This window comes from Ammospiza nelsoni, chromosome 6 (genome assembly GCF_027579445.1).
Source record: "Ammospiza nelsoni isolate bAmmNel1 chromosome 6, bAmmNel1.pri, whole genome shotgun sequence".
In the NCBI taxonomy this organism is placed as follows: Eukaryota; Metazoa; Chordata; class Aves; order Passeriformes; family Passerellidae; genus Ammospiza; species Ammospiza nelsoni.
The window spans coordinates 2833697-2855729 of NC_080638.1; the positions used below are offsets into that span (position 1 = coordinate 2833697).

The 22033-nt window shown below is 39.2% G+C and overlaps 1 protein-coding gene across 3 annotated transcripts in view; it reads left to right on the plus strand.

The window, feature by feature from the left end:
• Nucleotides 1-22033, plus strand: part of ANO3 (anoctamin 3) — a 111573-nt gene that overhangs the window by 1677 nt on the left and 87863 nt on the right. The window contains exon 1 of one of the 3 annotated variants that reach the window (XM_059473532.1): nt 19788-19891. The exons of 1 other annotated variant lie outside the window; for it this stretch is intronic. Coding sequence is in view for 1 of the 2 variants with exons in the window: in XM_059473531.1 (XP_059329514.1) it covers nt 21280-21325 (46 nt within the window). In the remaining variant the exon portion in view is untranslated. Of the gene's footprint in view, nt 1-19787; nt 19892-21252; nt 21326-22033 lie in introns of those variants that run through there. One more of the 3 variants, XM_059473531.1, reaches the window with a different exon arrangement.

The following is a 22033-nucleotide window of genomic DNA, read 5'->3' on the forward strand; positions in this document are numbered from 1 at the left end:
TCCTATTGCATAATTTTCAAAATACCTTTCCTACCCCTACAAGCGTCACTAAAGAACTTGTGTGTGTGCTGGGTGACTTGCTGAGCCATATTCCTTAAATGAAAAAGTAACCTTTTTCATCTTGTTGATAAAGAATTAAATGAACTTCCAGTACAAGCAACATAGTGTTGTTCAGAATTCTGCAAAGAAGGTAATAAATAAAGACACTTCCTCATTTGATTCTTCCATTCAGGAAAAAATAATATTTTCTTTTAAAAAGAATTTTTAAAGGAATTTTAAAGGATAAACAGTTGGAAACACTGGTTAATATTCCTGAAGCGGAATAACAAACATCTAATCAGAGTGCTAATAAACATCTCTGACAAATGTTTTGTCTGAGTATGGAGATTTTTTTGGATTATATTTTTGCATTGTGAGCAGAATCAAATGAATACTGATGCATTGTCTTAGTGTTTTGGGGTGTTATAAATGATCACTTGAAGGAAATTCCATCTCATTTTTTTACTTTGTAAAGTTTTCCTTGATATATTTATTTTACCTGTCTTTAGACAAGCCTTTTGTGTTTTCTAGTGTGGTGCTATGTTGGTTGAAGTCTGAATGGAGAAGTGTAAACAAGTCCCATTTGCCTTCCACATGTCTTTTCCTAAAAGTTACTAAAAGGAATTCTTTCCTAAAAAGAAGTTCTTAAAATGAACTTCTGCTTGCTCAGCCATGGCTATTGATAAAATTAAGGAGCTCTTGGTTATACTAAAATGATGGACCCTATTTCTTTCAGTAGACTATTTACCAACAATGCTGTTTGTCAGGCAGAAAAAAATTCAAACTATAGTGATTGACAGAAATTTTTCTCTTAGAATTAAGATTTGGGTTGGTGTGGTTTGTTTGTTTGCATTTGTTTCAAATGGTAATATAAAAACCTCCAGGGAATCGACATCCTACATCTGAGTGCTGCCCTGAGGTTTGGCTTCTCTGCCCCAGGGGACTGCATTTCGACAGCTGCAGCCTTGGGTATCTCTATATTTAGTGGCAATGCACTTTAGATTTTAAACTGGTTTTTTTTTGAAAATAATTTTTCAAGGACTCACGTAAAGTTGTTCATATCACCAGGAAATGCTATGAAAACATGAAGTACTCAGTGTTAACCTACAGAAAAGCAGTGACAGAGAACATCTCCTTGTCCTTCTGTTCAATTTGCTGTTCACAATATTGTTTCCTTTGAGAGGTTATAGTTTAAAATTTATTATGCAGTGTTTGTCATATAATTCTTTTGGTATATAAAGCAGAGGATTCAATATAGAGAGATTTCACTTAAAAAAGCTTTCCATGTAGTGCTGATGTGTTGCTACTTTTAAACATAAGACTTAGAAAAAGTGAACGCTGACAAAGTGGTACCCTGAAATACACTCTGATGTTCAGGAAATGTTGCTGTGACAGAAAAATATTAACCATATTTTTATTTTGTTTTATCTTCAATTCTGATGCAGGTACCAATCCAGAGGGGGGGGTTTTTTGGTGATCTGCACGTACATCAAAATACACTGCAGATTAATAACAGAAGAAGAAAAATAACTAAAGTATGGATAAGTTCTGAGTACAGAGTAAAGAATTTTTTTTTCCATGTAGAGCCTTATTGAAATCTTTAGGTGAACAGATCAGAGACTTCCATGGTGTTTAGATTACCTGGACTCTCTCTGGGTGGGAGCCTGAATGGAGCAGTGACACTTTAGACATGGCAGATAATGTGAGGTTGGGAGGGATTGACATCTTAGAGATGTTGAGCAATCTTTAAAAAATCAAGCCCATCTTGATTTCTAAGATATTTACTCTGCAAAGAAGAGTCTTTAATACAATATATAACATGAATGAAAGTGTCACAGCCACAACACTTTGTCTGTAATGGAAAACAGGCTGTTCCTAATATAGAAATACAGAACCATTTCTCTGTTGTACTGCTGAGAGTAGAATTTCCTCCAAAACCTGGTCTATTTGCTCTTCAGACTTCTCACAGCCAACAAAGCTTATCTGAATATTGCAGAAGTAAATATTTGTGCAGATTTAAACCCTATTATCCCTGATATTTGCTTTTCCACTTCATCTCTTGTTAGTCTGGAAGAGACTGAAAACACTTGACCTAAATCTTCATTGGCCAAGTCAGAGTGCAGCACTTGAGCTGTCCTGAAATTAGAAATGCAGGAAACCACATGGGTTTGACTCTGTGACTTTTACTGGAATGGTACAAGGCTAGAAGAACACCTACTGGGTTTTGCCTTTAATGTGATTCTTTCACTGATGAGCTTTTTGGGGCATCTCCTATCGTGAATGCAAGCGAAGAGAAAGGGGGAGGAAGAGAATATTAGCTCATACAGGGATGGAGTAAAGATGTACCATGAGCTCCAACTGGAAGCTCTATCACTCTTTGGCACTGCCCTCTGTACTAGAATTTCATTAATAATACACAAAATGAGCCTATATCTAAAGAATAATTCAGAAGTAGCAGAGAGGCCTAACACACTGAGGCATTCACCTCTTTCCCAGGAGTCACGACTTGTGTCCTTACAGGGTGTGGATAAATGGAAACTAAACTGAGCACAAAAATTTAACTTTCCCCAGAGGCATAATTTATCTTCTTCATTTGCTTCATTTACATGTACTTCCTTCGTTTAATGGGCTATTTTCTTTCAGTGGAGAATGGGGCTTTCAGTGGAGAATGGGGCTTTCAGCAGACTCCAAGAAAAGGCACTAATGACTCGTAATAGTGGATTTTGTTTCCCAAATTATCTCAGTAGCAATAGAAGTATGTCTATGTAAAGGGTATGCTGACCTCGCAGATCAAACTTGCCTTGATGTGAAATGTGAGGTCAATAGCTGCAAAACAGATGAGTGCAGGTTTGGTAGCAACAGTGGAAAAATGGGAGCCAGAGTGAAGCCGGAGAACTCTTCCTGTAGCAAAGTGTGTCTTACACTTGCAAAGCCTGAATACAACAGTGAAATACTTGGTTTTATCTCTGTGCTTAAGTCCTTTTTACTTGAACAATGAGCATAAATTGATGAGCAGGTCTCCAGTGTGTTGGAAGATGCCAAATGACTCAGTGTAGATGGGGAGATCACTTAGGAATTTCAGGTTTCTTACAAGTTAAGTCTTGAGTTATGTGTCTATATGCAACTGTAACAATGTGTTTTTAAAAGCCGAGTCTGAAGCCTGTGAGCATCATAACTAGAATGGACTGATGGTCTTGAATCAAGAACTTTGGTAAGTAAAGGGGGCTCCTATGGTGATGCAGAATACAGTTGTATTTCATGTTTGAACACTGAATTAACTGTAAATGCTGATGGCTCTAGACAATATGCAGTCAGGAAACAAATGATGTCACTTAGTACACTGTATATAAGCTACTTCTTGCAGTGTTAGAGACCCCAAATATGGGTTGTTTCATTATTACACTACCAAAAATGGATAGAAACTCTGGCAAACTTTATAAACCCTTGTGATATTTGTACCAGCATTGTAATATTATCTACGTTAATCTGATTAAAAAACCCAAAATAATAAGCCAAGAAAAAAACCTTATTTTTATTTTTCTTCCTGAAAACACAAGTTTAGTAAAATTTAGAAAGGATGTCATGGGAGAGAGAGAGAATTATATGGAATTATCTGTGCAGGAGCTGAATGTTATAAATTGAAAGTTCTGAGTGGTACTGGAAGACTCGAGTGTCTTTTTCCAAAAGTATATGGTGAGAAAGGATTTGGCTGCTTATTAACCTCAGTCCTAAAGTGTGCTGTTTTGCTGGTAAAAGAAATTGGGAATGGTATCTTCAGGAATTATGTATCTATATATGCAAAAGTATTTGTAGTCATTTAGATCTCTCTCATTTTGTGCTCCTGCCTTTGTGGGGGAAGAGGGAGGGCACGTTGGAGTCACTCAGATCCAAATACATCTATTCCTTGTGGCAGGACAGCTATGTCAAAACTATCTGGCTGTATAGTTTTTGGAATAGGTAGCCTCAGGCTTCTGTTTTGAAGATTTGACTATTTAGGATTGTTATTTCTAAAATGCATATATTCTTTTGTGTATGAAAAGAAAACAGATAACACTTAAAAATAGCACTCTAAATTACATGGTGTATCATAAATCTTTTAAAAAAGCAATAGTCCTTGTTCTGCTGCTATACTTTCTTTATACTTTATACTTTTTGTGTTTTAATGCAACAGGCTTTCTGTAAACTCAGATTGTAGTCAGATGCCAATATTATTTTCTTAAGGTGCTGTTAATAAAAAAGGTAGTTAATTCTTTACCAAATTTGATTCAAAAGCACTTAATGATGTATGTTGAAGATGAACTGTTTGTCCTACCTGTTTACTGAAATACATGCTAATTTCTACAGTGCCTTCTTGAATATCTTGGAAAAACTTTTTTTTCTGAGACTTCCTTGTAGAAAATAAATTCTCTTGTTAGCAAAGTCTTCTTCTGGTAGGTACATTAACTCTTCTTTTCCTTCATTTGTTTTTCTCCCATTATTTTCCTGACCTAATAAGGAATAACAGGCCAGTGATAATGGGCACGGCGCTGGGACCATGAGTAGGAGGGTAAAACTGATTTTTGCTTTCTCTACCTAGGCATTGAGAAAGAACTAAATATAAGAAATTTATGAAATCACTAAATTGATTTGAGTCAGCCCGCATTTAAGATTATTCTCATCTTATTTTGGTACACCTTTGCCTTTTATATTCTAAAGGTTTTGATTTTGACACTCAAAGAACATCCAAAGAAAACACCCTTGTAGAAGTATTAGTTTACTCAATCCTTCCTTCACCCAAAAAACATTTTGCTGAACCTGACTAAGTGAACTAATGAATTATTTAACTGAGCCACCATCAAAAGCTCATGTTTCCATACTCTATGTTCCTCCTGCCTGATTCTCTTTTGCCCAAGGTCTGCATGGACCTTCCAGGATCCTGGCTAGGGGAAGCTCTGTTAGTGTGGCTTTAGAGAGAAAATTACTAATGAATAGATGTTCTTGCCCTGTCAGCTTTGGCAAGGCAAAATGCCTTTTTTATAAACTCGCTTTGACAGAATAAAGACTGGATTTAATAAAGCCAGTCTTTCAGAAAGGCAGTTCCTGGAGTGTATCAGTCAAAGTGCAATTATATTGACCTGTGTGCTTCTTAGAAATGTCTGTCTTGAAAAATCCATGAACTCTGTTTTATGGGAGAAAACTCTGGAAGTTTTCACCCATAAAATAAAAAACAAGGGAAATAGAATATGAATTTGCTAGGATGGTTGGCTTTCCTGCTCTTCAAGACTCTATAGAACACCTAGTATGAGTTGCCAATTGCTGCTGCTCACTTCAATTGACTAAAAGTTCTGCCAAAACTAGACAGAAATTGGAGTAATTCAATACTCCAGTTAGGAATAACGGAGACTCTATGTTTATGCACTCTTTTTATTTTTCTTAACAAAAACCTTTGGAGAACATAAATCTTCTCAATTAAGCTGAATGACATCTTATTATTTTTGAGAGTGATTTCACCTTGTCCTCTGGGTAATTTAACTAAATGACGCAACTAATGCTCAGGGGTTTCACCTTTTTTCTTCATTTCTGGAAGAATGCAGTTTGTACATAGTTTTTACACAGGATATGACTGGCCTCTTCACTTACCTCAGGAAGGAAATTGTGAGGGCCATTCAAACAAGTACAAATAGTTTTTCTTAATTTATTTATAGACATCTTGTCATCCTCAAAATTCACAGAGTTTAATACAACACAGTTTTGGCATGTTTTCTTTCTGTTAATAGTATTTGTTACAGTAGAATTAAATGTGGTGCCTATTACTTTTATTTTTATAAAATTTTGTTTTCTGCTGTTCTAATTTCCATATGCTTTCCTTCTGAACTCCTTTGCTGTGCTGGGAAAAGCAAAGCACAGATAATGGGGAGGTCTGGGAAGGAACTGTTATCTTCTTCTGCCCTTCATAACCCAAAGGAATTCCTATACTCAGGTCAAAATCACTTTTTTGATATCCTGTGGTGGCAACAATCAATATCCACTATTTCAGAGGGGAGGAAAACAGGAAAGCATCTTGGTCCCGTTTCCAGGTTTTCTATCTTCAAAGATATCCTACCACTTGTTCCAAATTAGCAGCACTGAAGCACTGCAAGGGTTATGGCTCTCGGCTTGGGGAAAATGCAGAGTTCAGTCACTTGAGGCAGATGCTCCCACACCACTGCCCTCACCTAGTTCCAGCCTGGGGTGAAGGGTGTGAAATGAATCTGAGAGGAAAAAAAGACTCTCTAGAACTGATCATCTTATGATTATCCCTCAAAACACTAATAATTAACACAAGGAATTTGGCTCATAATCTTGTTTTCCCATTTTGTTGCCAGTGTTGATCCCTTTCTTTCTGCATATCTCATTTTTTTTCAAAGTTTAACAAGGTCTGTTGCTCTCATTTTTCCTTGCAACAAGAAAATATTATCATCTTCCTTTTGTTTTACTCATTATAAAGCTCTTGAAACAATCTTTCTCTCTCCTCAACTTGCTAAATTTTTCCTGGCCTTTGCACAAAAGTGACTTGCCTCATCTGCCCATCAACATTTTTGGTTTAATCTCATTTGGGAATTTCACTTCACATTACATGGTGTTTGGTCTTTGTTTGTTTGGTGTTTGTTTCTTTGTGGTTTTGGTTGTTTTTGTTTGGTTTGGGGTTTTTAAAGTCAGTTTTCTCATTCCTTTCCACTTTTGAAGTGATAATTATTTGTAAGCATAATATATTTTAAACATGCATCTTTGGTTTCTTCCTTACAACCAGCAGTTTACCTTTTGGTTGCCTTCAGTACCTTAACATTAATTTCATTGCTTTTTTAGTACTCTGACTTATTTCTCATTTTGAAACTGCAACTTTTTCTTGTGGTGCCAAATAGACAAGTTTCCACAGAAACTATAAGGCTTTGTGCTAATTTGAGCTAGAAAACAAGGGACCTTAAGTTTTGACTTCCTTGTTTACTCTTCAGCCTTTCCCATTTGGCCCCTTTCATGGTGTTTCAAGGCTACCAATAAGCTCAATGTTTGTTACTATTTTCACAATTAAAAGAGGAAGAACATAATTGTGGAGGCACTGTATTGAGTTTGCAATCATCTGTCAATGTTTGTCATTTTGCAATTCCTTTTAGACCATCTTGATATCTTAAATGTTTAGGTCTTGTACTTCTTGCAGTAGGTACTGATAAATTACAAGCTGCCTTTTCACTGAACATATAATTTTGGTTACTAGAATCAGAGGCAGAGTAATTGACAGTGTTTAGGAGGGTGTACATGTGGTATTTTCAGGGTCCCCTGGACAAAGGGAGGAAAATGATGAATCTGACTCCATGTTCTTAGAAGGCTAATTTATTATTTTATGATATTATATAAAAGAATACTATACTAAAACTATACTAACAAATAGAGAAAGGATACTTACAGAAGGCTGAAGGATAATAATGAAAAACTTGTGACTTTCTCCTCAGAGTCTGACACAGCTTGATAGTGATTGGTCATTAAGTTAAAACAATTCACATGAAACCAATCAAACAACCACTTCTTGGATAAACCAACTCCAAACATTCCAAAGCAGCAAAACACAGGAGAAGCAAATGAGATAATACTGTTTTCCTTTTTCTCTGAGGCTTCTCAGCTTCCCAGGAGAAGAATCCTGGGCAAGGGAATTTTTCAGAAAATGTGACAGTGACACATACAAATATTTACAAGGGTTGCTTGTAAAATTTCTACTAATCAAAAACTCAGATGTGACCAGTATTGAGACTAGAGTTTACAGTATTTTCTTAACACAGAAATCGTAGTCTTACAGTTGCACTATAGATGAAATCATAGAGGTGGTCCCTGTCTCAACTTTTGCTCCAAGTCTTACTTCTAAATAAAGCAAACGTTTTAATTTTTTCTTTTTGTTGTTGTTTAACCTCTGCAGGCAACTAAGCACCATGCAGCCATTCGCTCACTCCCCCACCAGTGGGATGGGGGAGAAAAGCCAGAGGATGAAAATGAGAAAATTCAAGGGTTGAGATAAAGACAATTTAATAAGCAAAGCAAAAGCAGTGAATGCAAGAAAAGCAAAAAAAGGAATTCATTCCCCGCTTCCCATGGGCAGGTGGTCAGCCATCTCTTGGAAATTAGGGCTGCATCAAATGTAATCATCACTCCAAATGTTCCCCATTTCTTCCTCTCCCTGCTTTATATACTGGGCGCCATGTGGTGTGGGATGTCTCTGGGTCATTTGGGGTGAGCTGCCCTCACTGTCTGCCATCCCAGCTCCTTGTGTGCCCCCAGCCTACTCTGCTGGGGCAGAGGGAGCAGCAGAAAAGTCATTTACACTCGTTGAGCACTGCTCAGCAGTAATGAAAACATCTCCATGTTATCAGTCCTCTTTTCAGAGCAAATCCAAAACACAGTTCCACAGTAAGCAACACACTTAGAAAACTGTAGTGAACTTACTCAGGAAGAATGTAGAATTTTGCCCTGGCTGAACTTGGCAGGTCCACGTGGAATTTTTAGGACAAAATCTGGAGAATGGTGGAAAAGCTACGGTCTGTTGATGGTGAGGAAACCCATCTCCAACACTGAAAACATGATCCAACATTTTCTTTAAAGCTATGATCCTGACAGGTACATGTGGACTCTGGAATCAATCACTAGAAATAGATTAGCATTGTGTTACTTAGATAATTAAATATATTCAGGTAATTTTTTCTGTTTGCTTTTTTAGTAGTTGGAATCCCTCTTTGAATTACTTTGTCAGAAATTACTGTGTTAACATGGTGGTCCTAAGAACTTTGCCTCTGTTCTTATCGTGCAATCTTTCTGCAGAACATAAAATTGATTGTTAGGCATAGCTTCATGGCAAATTTATTTTTGTCTTGTGCATTCTCCCATCAATAACCTTTCTGACTCCCTTTCTACTTAACTACCATGATGGGGGATTTGTGCCTGGATGTGTGACTGTACAGATCGATAGGTAAAATGTGCTTTGGGTTTTTTTGCATCCATGTTCACAGAATTATTGATTCACTTCTTTGTATGAATGTTGCAAGAAACAAAAGCTCAGCCTGTGCTTCCTTGAAATCTTTGGACTATGTGATATCCAAGCCAAGCAGAACCTAATAGAGGTGGGTTTTTCTGGGCTAATAAATGAACAAGTTCTAGACTTAGCAAGGTGAGTGCAGGCCACAGTTCTGGTATTCCTTCACTACATGGTGATTTAAGTCAGTGTTAAACTTGATGGTGGCTTATAAGGACATGGCAAAAGATAGAATCTTGTCTGCAATTCTTTGCTGGCTGAAATTTTTCTGGGGCTGAGGAGTTTGTTTTCTAAAAGGAGAAAGAAGTGCTTTATTAAGTAACTGATTTATTGCAATAATTGGTTTCCTGGTTCATGTAACTTGATTAAATAATCAATTGATAAAATGTTATCTTTTACCTTTTATGCTATCTTTTGTCTTTTGAATGTTGTCTTAGAGGCAAGAATGGTATTTTCAGGTGCCCAGTCATCAAGAGGACTCAGTTCTATTGTTCAGAACAAGTTTCAATTTTGAAACTTGGCCTTTAGGTTACACTTAAGTATACAGCTCTAGAACTTTTCATATTCCATTTGTTACATGAAAGCAAATTCCACTGTTCTTTTCTGTGCAACAGTCTTCCTATATAAAAGCTATAATTCCACAAATATCTTTGCAACTAAATTGAACTGCACACAAGTGTGTCTCATGAAGCATTAGGCAGGTATTTTCAAAATTTTAATGGCATTTGAGAACTTCTGGTGGTGCATGATTGATTTTCTTGATTGAAAACTAAATTGTCTTTGGAAATATTTTCAGTGTCAGAAAAGCATTTTTCATTATTTTTACTAACACAAACTTTTTTTCCTGTCCAGTAAGGCACAAGGCAGTTAAAGCTTCTTCTTTTGCATTTAAGTTCTATGCCTTTAAGCTCTGTATTTACTTCATATAGGGTGAATTATGATGTATTTCTGCTTGCTGCTGTATAGTTTTGGTGTTTGGTTTTTTTTCTTAATAGAGTTCAATTTTTGAAAGAGGAGTTAGGTTGAAGGCTGTTAGTTTATTTACAGACTACCTTGAGATTGTTCTTTTGGCTTTCTCCCTTCTCTTGCTTTGGAAACATGAAAGTGGCATAAGAAAGGCTGGCTGAATGACACTCCAGCTAGTGCTGTAGTCCTTATCCCAGCAGAGACCTTGAGCAGATGTCACCAACTATTTTCAGGTTTCTGGAGTCAATGGGGTAGTATCCTAAAGGAACAAATGGTGGAACTAGTTGAAAAAGTGTCTTCCTCAAGATCTTCCTGGCCCAGATGCCAGAATGGAACAAAGAATTGTTCTTGCTGGAGTGTAGCTTGACTTGGCTTGATAGATGTCATATTTCAAAGAGCAGGCATGTCAACACTTGATGAAATGCTGTCTCTGCTTTTCAATAAACAGAAACTCCTCTGTGTTTAGCTCTTGAAGGGAAGAATTGAATACAATTAACAGTTTATATAATATGTTAACCCCATGTTAGCCTTTCAAACCTGAGGTTACAAACTGTCTAGAAAATTCCTCAGAAAAATTACATGCTTTCTTTCACAGCATGTAGAAGGCACAGATAATTTCATGAGGGCACTGTTTTCTTCTTGCCTGCTGGGAGCCTGAGCTTACAAACCAACTTTTGCTGTGTTGGGGACCTTGCCTGTCCAAGCCACTGTCCCAGTGTCACTTGGTGCTCCAGCAGCGCTGTGTCCCAAGGAGAAAGTCCTCTGCTGGGCTGGAACTTCCCTTCTGGGGACGTATGCTACCTCTTGGTGGCCTAAGAATACTAGGGGTGAAAAGATGGTTTGCTACAAACAATGCTGAAATGCATTTAAAACCTTCAATGGATTTTAGATGAGACTCAACATACGTGTGTTATGCAGCAGGGAATGACTGATGGTGGAATGGAAAGCATTAAAGGAATCCCCTGCCATCTGGTATTGTTGATAGTTTGCTGGCATGATGACTTTCAGATTCAAAGGCAACTTGTAACGTGTTGCCTTTGAAAAGATGTGTAAATATTTCTCTCTGCCATTATCATTAAAAGCTGTAAATATGTTTGGGAGGAAGAGTACAACTAAGATGAGTTATGTGCAGAGAAAAAAAATTGTCCAAATCTACTACAAAATAACCTGTAGCTGTTGTCTCCTAACAATTACATCTTTTACAGTTTTTTGCTGACAATACTTGGTGTCTAGTACTTGTTTAACACTATTTTACAAATGAGATCACAGGCACTTCAGTTTATATTATTACACTTTCAGCAAGTGCTGTTCTGAGTTAATAATAATGTCTGTAGTGTCTCTGGCTAAACCAAACATAGCTGTTTACACCACGGAGCAATGGCGTGTAAGAGATGGGGTTTCATAATCCATGGTGAAGATCTTCTGGTTTTGATTGTGTGAACCATTATGATGATTTTGCTAATTAATCCCAAATAAACAGGAAGATGTCTGCTTCAGATAGAAAACATATTTCTGAATTCCAGCTTTATGACCTTGCTGGCCTTTTGTCTCAATCTGCAGGTGCTCCTGGAGGCCTGGGGCTGGCATGGGGTGATGCTGCTCCCATGGGTCCCAGGTCTCTGGTCTTGAACTAGCAAGTGGGCTCCAGTTCACCTCAAAGCAGCTGAAAGATGACTGCTGCAGCTCCTTGGAGCCAGAGAGGGGAAAAGCTTTTTTGTGGTCTGACACTGGCCAGACACCAGGCACGACGGAAGCCGCTCGCTCACGCGCCCCTGCCACAGCTGGGCAGAGGAGAGAAAATTGAACAAAGGGCCCATGAGTTGAGATAAGGACCTGAAGAAAACACTCCAGGGGCAAAACAGGCTCCTCTTAGCGGTACAAAGTGAATTTATTACTAACAAAATCAGAGCGGGATAATGACAAAAACTCTTTATGTACCCTTCATTTATCTATTTATCTATTTATCTATTTATCTATTTATCTATTTATCTATTTATCTATTTATCTATTTATCTATTTATCTATTTATCTATTTATCTATTTATATATTTACATATGTATATATGTATATATGTATACATACATATTGATTCCCAACCTATTTTCTTAAGCATTTAGCTTCTTTTTCATGCTTTTTGATGTTTAAAGTCCTATAGTTTCCACTCTTTTTTCTTACCCTTTGTAAACTACAGCCTGTGTATTTGGATCTTACTCAATTCTTTAGCCTTAAAAGATATAACTAGCTTGCATGTCATGAGTGCATAATCAACTTTTGCTTGTAACTACAATTGATATTCATGTAGCTTAATTTTAGTTTCCTCTCCAAATGTGTCTTTCTTTTAGTAGATACTCACAGGAAAAATGGCTTTGGAGAGATGCAAAGGAGGTTTTTGCGAAGATATTGCAGAAACTTGGAAATTGGAAGTTAACTTCCTTCCTAGATCTTCCAGCACCACATATGGTATCAATCCAGCCAAAATTTCTTCTGTGAGCAGGCTTACCCAGATCAACCCCAGCCCTACCAGTGGGCATCCTCTTGTCTGTTTGGCTGCTGGAGCCTAGGCCTCACAGAATGCTGACTCAACTCCTCAGCTGAGTGTAACTCACACTGAGCACGGCTCCTCGGGAAAATTTCTTCATGCCTTTGGCACGTACATATCAACACTTTGGCTTTAGCAAAGCAGCTGGGCGGGTCCTGGCCAAGAATTGAAGGGTGTAGAAGTTGCCATAGCTGTCTGTGACAGTGGCAGTGCTATGTCTTATACAGAGTAGACTAAACCTCTCGAATTCCAGGTGTCTCCTATCTACCAGATGTTTCTTTTCCTTCTCCTATAGAAGTTATTCTGGGAGCCACTGCTTTGTATAAATTATTAAATGTTTATCACAGCAATGATTTTCAGTCAGCTGGAATGACATGACATCAAATACCTTCCCTGTGGTCACATAAATATTCAATTGGAGTGAAATGGGCTTTGGGAGAGCAGAGATTTGAATTATTTCTTATACTTTCCAGAACCTTCACCATGAATCTTTGGTACTGGTAGAGGCAGTTCCATTAACAACCAAGGAAAAGGGGAGGAGAACCTAGGGCTGAATGCCCAGGTTTGGGTAGGGTGCAGACAGATAAATCCAAGGCCAGGAAGGCTCAGAAAGGAAACGTTTGAGGTTTTTTTTTTAAATTTTAATATACCTAACATCTTATCTCTCCCTTACCCCACTGATTGTTAAAACAGGGCCTTGTTGATCCCTAGAGGACAAAATTCATGGATAAAAACAGTATGCAGTTTTTAATTTGTTCTTTGCAGTTACTTGTAACTGGATTATTTTCTAGTTTCAACAGCTTCTGTTAAAACAAAAGGAAAAAAGCTGGAGTAGCTCCTGCCAGCCATTGCCTTCTGCAAGCAATAGTCTGCTTCCTAGCTATTGTAAAATCTACATCCAAATTATTGTTACACTACCTCTGTGGCATCTCTGCTGTTCTCTCTATCCAGGCCTGTAAGGGAGACTACATTAATGCACTTCATGGGTACTTCAAGTCTCTTACCTCTTCTGAGAATAAATCTATCTCTGTGCATAAGAGGCTCTAGGTGCCAGGCTGATACAGCTCCACAAGCACAGAGTTAGTGTGAGCAATCCCCTGGGAAGGAGGAAGAGCAGTACCTGTGAGCTGTTCAGTGAGCATTCAAATTTTTTTTATTTTTATCAGTTCATTCTTGAGTATTCTTACAGTGAAAGAAATACCCCATGGCATAAATAACTCAGATAAATAATTAACCGATTTATCTGAAATAAATACAAAGCTCTGCAGGCAGTTGCAGCATGATTTCTTTTCCTGATGCCTCTCCCAAAATCTGCTTCTCAAAGCATCAACATCAAACTGACAAGTGCCTCATATTCAAACAGTTATTGCACAGAGCTATCAGCGAGCATTTTCCTCCCACCATCCTTGAGCACTGTTTCACACATTTTATTTCTCCAGAACTGACAGAATGACAGAAATACAAGACAGAAAAAGGTTCAACCATCTAAGGCCACATTCCTTGTTTACCTCAGGTTCTCACCTGCTGCTCTGTTCTGCAAACACAGGCTCCTTTTTGCAGCATAAATGCTTTCCCCATCGTGTCTCCTTTCCTGCAGAACAGTTCCTCAGGATCAAGATGAAATAATATTGTTTATTGTAATTTTTAATATTTTAATACTATAAATAATATGTGTTATTCAATTTTTTCCTGCCAGACACCACCAGGGAAGAGGTCTGGGTACATAATACTTGTAGCAATAGGGATTATTGTCTTTTTTTGTATGTCTTTGTGTACATTCTTAACAGGACAGTCTGTTTACAGAGAGTATGATAGGTTTTTTCTTTAGAGATATGGAGAAAAAAAAGAAGTGACGGCAGAGTTACATAGGTTTTAAAGGAACAGTGAAAAACTTTAACACTGTGTAACTGTCAAGCTAGATTAGTTCTCTAAGGGTTATTCAGCCTTTGCAACATTTTGCTCTGAACATGAATATACTTTGTATGGTTTTATAAGTAAGTTTTCTTTTTTTTTCTCTCCTTGTGCATTGAATTTTTCCATGAGCCATCAGCAAATAGGAAATGGATTTATATCCATTATAAATAATAAGATCTAAGAGGTTCTCTACACAGAACTAGCTTGAAGGTGAGGAAAGACTTGGCTGTCAAAACTGCAGTAAGCAGCAATAGAGGGTTAATCTCTAAACCAAAGAACTGAATACCCAGGAGACCAGATCTTCTTAGAGACAAGACAAGAGATTTTTCCTAAATCTAGGAAGAAATGCCTAAATGGCAGATTTTTTTAAAAAACTGTAAATTTAGACTTTGCAGCTAAGGACTATGTCTTGTTTCTAAAAGTATCTAGTACTGTAATTCTTGAAGCTTCTTGTACTAAGAACATGATACTCAAGAAACAATGGGCACATTTGCAGAATAGGTCTACACTGTGAAAACAAATTAGATGAGGGATAGTTTCATCACTGACAGTGATTTTTAATACTCTAGCTGATTATTTTCTTCCTTACTTGAAAAATGAGGCTGTGATTCAGAAATATATTACAGCAGTTTGATAGCTGGTACTGCAGTTAGAGGAGAATAATCTTTCTTGCTGCTTGCTTCAGATAAAACATGAAATAAGAAAACTGAGCTGCGTAATAGAAGAGAAAAATATCACAATATAGAAGTTTTCCTACCTGAAAAATGTGGATAGGTACATAAATTGGATGCTGCTATTAAAATTCAGTTTTTCCTCTACACCTTTTAATGTTTCTTGACATTAGTATTTTCTTTATAATCTCTTTGCATTATGATATAAGGGTTTTTAGCAATGGACAATTCACTCATGTTTTCACTTCTATATAGGTATGTTGCAAGGATTCCAGTGTATACCAGGCATAAGAATGAGGAACTCTTTACAATTCTAGTTTAGTGTTTGACCCAAATATTTAACAACAAAATTGAGTTTCTTTGCTGAGGAAAATGAAATTTTACAAAAAATATGGACTGTAAAGTTTGTTTCTTTGGTTCTCTTTCATGTTGCCTTGATAAATCAATCTCATACTGCAAAAGTAACTCCATTCAGGGAGATGATCAGGATGCAAACACAAATGTATAAAAGTAAACTACAAGCTTTAAAGTAGGCATGCAATTGCAGTGAGCTGCAGAATTGAATCCCAAACACTTTATATCAGTCAGAAAACACAACTCCATGGATATAACAAAATTCTATCTATACCAGGAGAAAATGTCTCTTAAATTACCATAGAAATGAAATATTAAAATATGGAAATCAGTGAGATTTCAAGAGTTTCTGTCTTAGCAACACAAGGTAAAATCATTATCGATATGTTGTTCAGTTTTTTAATTAATCTACTACATACTTTAGCAAGTCTGCTTTTTAAACCTTCTCCATAGTGACTGACAGCTTCATGAGAGAATAATTGTGTTACTCTCTACGGCAAAATTCTCACTGTTTTCAGTAAGATCAAAAAATCTGAGAACAACATTACTGTAAATATTTGAACAAGATGATTTTTGCATTGCAGAACATTAAGTAGTATGGAACTGCTCTTCTTGAGAGGTGGACTCAACAATTCTGTAAACACTGATTTTTCATACTATTTAAATGTATTAGATAAAAATTGATAGCAAAATAAGTAAATTTGGGTGCTGCTGTAAATATTTAATGCTCTTATTCAAACATTTTATGCTAAAGAATCACCCTGTCTCAAAACCTTTCCTGCAAATTTATAAGAAACTGTACTCCACAAGAATTTTAGAAATTAATATGTTTGAGAAAGGACATTTAATATCATCTTCCTATTTTGTCCTTTGAAAACTGCATAAGCATATAGTCAACAAAATCTTTCACTGTCGATACGAAAAGAAACCCTTTCGGATTTATTTTAATTACAATTTGAAATTGTGTGTCTACTTCCTATTTTGAATTGATCTGGCTCCAACTCCCTTGAATTTTATTTTTATTACATCCTTTATTATAGCCCTTGCAGATCCAACCTCCTGTTCTGCAGCTTTACCATTGCCATCATCAGACTGGGTCAGACACAGCTTTGTCAAGGCATAATTTGAAAACCATCAAGGACAGGTATTTCACCTCTTTTTGGGTTACAAGCTCTGATGATGTATCACCAATGCTAAAAACTCGTTAGTAGGGCTCAGTCTGAGCCTCCCATGCCATGATGTGTGGCTTTTGTCACCAAGCAGATAATTTAGGACTATAAAGGGTTTATTACTGTAACCTTTGCAAGTGTTTCCCAGTAGTGGTAGGCTCCTGAAACTCCTTAGTTTATTTTTCATATTAAATTAGCCTAGTTTATTCAACTTCTCACAGTTTATTTACTGTAGATCCCTGACCTTCTTTGTAAGTTTTCTGTTTCGGCTGTTTAGGCTGTTTAGGCTTGTAAGTTTTCTGTGAGCTGTTTAGGTGGCCTGGAAAGGCCCAGGGATGGCCTTGAAGAGCCGACGCTTCAAAGGACGAGAAGAGACTTCTGATCTTGTCTTGGTCTCGGTGTTTATTAATTGTTTATCTAAAAGATTTTCTTTCAGCCCGACAGAGGTCTGCACAGCAAGCCAGCCATGGGCACACTCCACAAGCCCCCGGGCGGTCACTTATCTTTATACCCGAAGTTACGTGTACAATATTTATCATTTTTCCCCAATACCTTCTACCCTTATTAACCGGTGCACTTTTAGTAATAACCAATCCCAAAGTGCCACCATCACCACAGAAGATGGAGGCCAAGAAGAAGAAGAAGAAGAACAGGACACGCCCCAATTCCTCCATCTTACTTCTTTAGACCTCCCTGTACCAAAATCCTAAACCCTGTGTCTTACACTCTAATTAACTTATCCCTTCACCATTCACCCAGTGAATTCCTCCCAGTCCTCATACACGTGTCGTCTCCTGTGTAGGATCAAAATCCTGCCACCAGACACTTCTGGCAACATTCCAGGACTCCCGAGCCCCCCAAGGGTGGTCTCGGCCACTCTGCACCTCCATCCTGAGGTGCTGAGATCCCACACTTCTTGAGTAGCATTTTATGGATCTTTTCCAATTTTTTAACACCTTTCCTGAACTGAGTGGGCTTCAAGTGGGAAAGCTAGACACAAAATTGCAGGTACAGCTACAGTCAGGCCAAGTAAAGGGGATTAATGCCAATTTCATCTCCTGGCTCCATGTCTCCTAAGGTTTTTTTATTTATGATGCAAGTGCACAGCTGGCTGGTGTTCAAGGTAGTGCTTCCCATAAAGTTCAGGTCCTTTCTGCTAGATCTGCTGCTCAGCATGAATTATGTATGGGGATTTCTCAGGGGCAGGATTTTGCACTTGCTGAACCTCCTGAGTTTCTTTGGAGTAAGTTCCATTTTCTTTCTGGGCAATACTTAACAGTGGCTATAGTCAACTTTTGAGGTGGCTGTATTTCTTAAGGAAATATTTGGCATAAGACACAACACAGGTGAATTAGGCTTTAATTTAGGGTTCTGTTTCCTCTGACTTTCTGAAAAGCACTGTGAAAGTACAAAAATTAATTTAAAGCATCTCTTTCTCATAGCCCGTTCTTGTGGCAAAACAACTCAGTCCTCCTGTTCTCATAATTTCAAAGTTTTGCAGATCTCAAATAATACAGATTTTCATAAGGCTAGATGTATTATGATGAAGCAAGACCAAATCTTAGTCTTTGTCAGAAGATATAAGGAAATATCTCATGAAAAATGATGTCTATCACAGAGAATTAATCTCACTGTCAAAACTAAAAACCTAAAACTTAGTTAAAAAATTCAATGTGACCAACCTTAAGCTTTTAAGTCGTGATTTTGGTTCTGTTGATTGTCAAGGTAGAAGATTTTAATCTAGTTCTGTTTGATCCTGATCTCTCCATCTTTCATTGGTTTTAGAAATGATTTATTAAAGCTTACTAAGAGATAAATGTAAGACATAGCATAATAGAACTAAATATTTTATTAGACAGTGCTTATGAGGGTAGATTTTTATTTCAATGGCCTTCAAAGCCAATGTAGCCAATGCATATGAAGCCTAAGGATGTATGCATTTCTTACATATCTTAGCCATCAATTCTTAATTGTTCTGTTATCTGCACCCTAAAAAGATCTTCAAACTCTCCTTACTTACCAAAGAACTATGTTTCAAGATCCTCGTATGATCATATTTTACAATTATTAAGTTAACTCAGTTGACACTGTGAAGGATTTAATTTAAAAATTAATTACCTTTGTAGAGGTAGTTTTTCTTCTCTTTTGCAGACCTTAGCTACAAATGCCTTATCTGTAGTTTGATGCATACATACCACCTACTGTTAGAAATAGAGCTTTATAATGTGTATAATTTATAATTTTCTAGTCTCAGCATTTAATCCAGTACAGGATTTCTGAGCACTGCCTTACCCTGGCTTCCTCTTCCCATCGTTTTGTGTGTTATGTCAGTGAAATCTACTTGAAATCTACTAGTGTCAGTGAAATCTGCTTGGATTCAGGAGTTCTGTAAGTCCTTGTGGAGGATTGTGGACCAGAAATTAGAAAGATGGCACTGAGTACCAGGCAGCTGACAGCCTCTTTTCCAAGACTGAGTATGATAATCTCTTTCTTCTTTAATTTTACTTGTGAGCCCCTCTCCTTCCCCTCAGCATTTTGTAATTACTATCATTGGAGAGCCAGCAATGGCCCTCTTTTATTTTGTGCTGCTAAGAGAAGGAGCACAATGCACACTGTTCTTCTACTTTGTAGGCAAGTCAAAAGGTGTTGGCCAAGGTTTCCCAAAGAATAGATCTGTCCTGGAACCTGGCAAAGGTTTAGACCCTTACAGTGCAAGAACTACCTTTGCTTGTTACAGGTTGCACATGTTTATTAAGTTTATAGGTTTTATTACACTCTCTTTTTGTTTTTTCTGGCTGACCTTCAGGGAATAGATTTGGTTTTAATCTCCATGAGTCCACTCTGATGTCTACGTTAAAGCTTGAAAGTAAACAACAAAGATTTTATTCTACCTCTTTTTTTAGCTTGCTTTTAGTTTGCCAGAATTTGTTGATCAGCAAGTCAGCTGGCTGACTTACTCTGCCATGCAACATTTATAGTGCTGTATCTCAGCAGGAAAAAGCTGTTCTGAGGAGCTTTTCTAAAATTGCATGAGTGCAGAGGAATGCCTCATCTGTTACCTTCACTGTGCAGACTGCCACTGGAGACCAAAAAATGAGTAAGATCCATACTATAGCACTATAGCTTCTGCATCTTTTCCTAAACTAACAACAAACCTTCTGCAAATGGTGCAGAGCAGCCTGAAATGTGGTCAGCTATCCTGAGGAGGTAAGTTTATTTTTTCCCCTTATGGATGTGTCAGCTGCATGTTATGTAAGAGCAATATCTGTTGTACTCTAAAAAAAGTGCTGGGGAATACCTCACCAGTTAGGATGCAATTTTTGTCTGCCTTTCTACATGCATGGATGTATTGATTTACATATGGTTGTTTAATATGTTTTCATAGTGGAAAACCATTCTTACACACACACTAAAAAGTGTGTATCCGTCTTGTTTGCTTAACTACACCCATATAGACAAAGTAGTACAATTTATAGTACAGACTGTAGTATGGGGTAGCATTTATGTAATTTTTTTGGCACATTGTACATGACAAGCCCCAGTCAGCTATGGGGAAGTTCTGCCTTTACTGTCAGAGGAAATCTGACTGGACACAAATGGAGCCACAGACTTTGAAGGAATACTGTAGTAACCTGTGCTAGTTAGGTGATTGAATTGACTTCTAATGAGTAAATGATATTTGTACCCCTAAATGGAGAAGAGGATATAGATACTCCTAGATGCAGGCTACAATATTTGACTGAATTAATTTAGGAGGACCAAACCCTCCAGAATATTGTGGTAGAAAAAAAAAATTGAAAAGAAATCCAAAGCATTCTACAGGGATTGAAGGATACTATCATAAAATTTATTCAGAATCCAGAGAGAAAAATGTGACCAGAGAGCAACAAGGAAAGAAATAAAACCCTTTTTAGTTTGAATCTTCTGTTGTCTAGAATGAGCTACTGGCACACACTGTAGAGAAAGGGGAGATTATGATACAAATAGGATAGAAATGGGCCACATCAGGCTTGAGTTTGTAATTTAGTATCTTGTAAAAAATTATCTGCAGTAAGGTTGAGACTCTAAGTTTTATAAAATACATAGAAATAAAAAAAGCTGTGATGCAACTTAGGGACGCAGTGTGAGGACGGGGATGGAAGCGATGTAACACCAGCTTAACTCACAACGTTGAGATTCAAACGCAGCCGTTACCGCGTAAAGCCGATGCAATTTTTACTTCGCTGCCCTTCACCTCAATAGGAACACCTGATGTTTTCTAAAAAGGGAGACCGAGGGCACAGCCAGGCAATAGGGATAACGGGGCTGCGGCCAGCGCTCCTCCTCAGCGGGGTGCGCACAGCCTTTCCCACCGATTCCCGCTGGCACCATTCCCGGCCCGGGCTGCGGGCGGAGGCGCAGCCCCGGCTCCGCGCCCGCCCCTCGCCCCCCGGGCCCGGCGTGACCGCCTCCCCCGCGGCCGCTGCCGCCGCCATTCCCCGGGCCCTTCGTTCCCCCGGCCTCCGCTGCGCGCCGGGCCGGGCCGCGCCGCTGGGTGCCCGCCCCCCGCCGCCGCAGCCGGCGGGCTGGCAGCTGGGAGGCTGCGCTCCGCCGGCATGGTTCACCACTCGGGCTCCATCCAGTCCTTTCGGCAGCAGAAAGGTCAGTACGAGCCCTGCCGAGCGCACCCATCGGGAGGCCACCGCACCTGCCTGCCCTGCGGGGGCGGGGACGCGGGGAGGGCAGCCTCAGGGGGGGCAGCCTGAGGGATGCCAGCCTCAGGGGGGACAGTCTGAGTGATGCCAGCCACAGAGGGGGCAGCCTGAGGGATGCCAGCCTCAGTGGGGGCAGCCTCAGGGTGGGCAGTCTGAAGGATGTCAGCCTCAGGGGAGGGCATCTTCAGAGAGGGCAGCCTGAGGGGGGACGCGCAGGTCTGGCCGCGGAGTCCGTGCGGGATCGCCCGCGGGTGCCGGCGCGTTCTGTGTGTGTGCCCGCTCCCTGCCCGGCGTGCCGGCATGCGGCCGTGCCCGCTCCCTGCCCGGCGTGCCGGCATGCGGCCGTGCCCGCTCCCTGCCCGGCGTGCCGGCATGCGGCCGTGCCCGCTCCCTGCCCGGCGTGCCGGCATGCGGCCGTGCCCGCTCCTGCTCTGGAGGCGCACCGGCGCTCTCGGAGGCTTTGCTGGGCGTCAATGCGGCTGCGGCGGGGCCGGGGCCGAGCCCGGAGCTGTCCGCGCCCCGGGGCTGGGGGCCGAAGGGCCCGGCCCGGCCCCGCCCAAGCGTTCTCAAGCGAAGGGCGGTGCTGCTTTGGTTCTCACCGTACAGGTGAGTCTAAAGATGCCTACATGCGTGATACGGACAGTCGTTCAGCCTC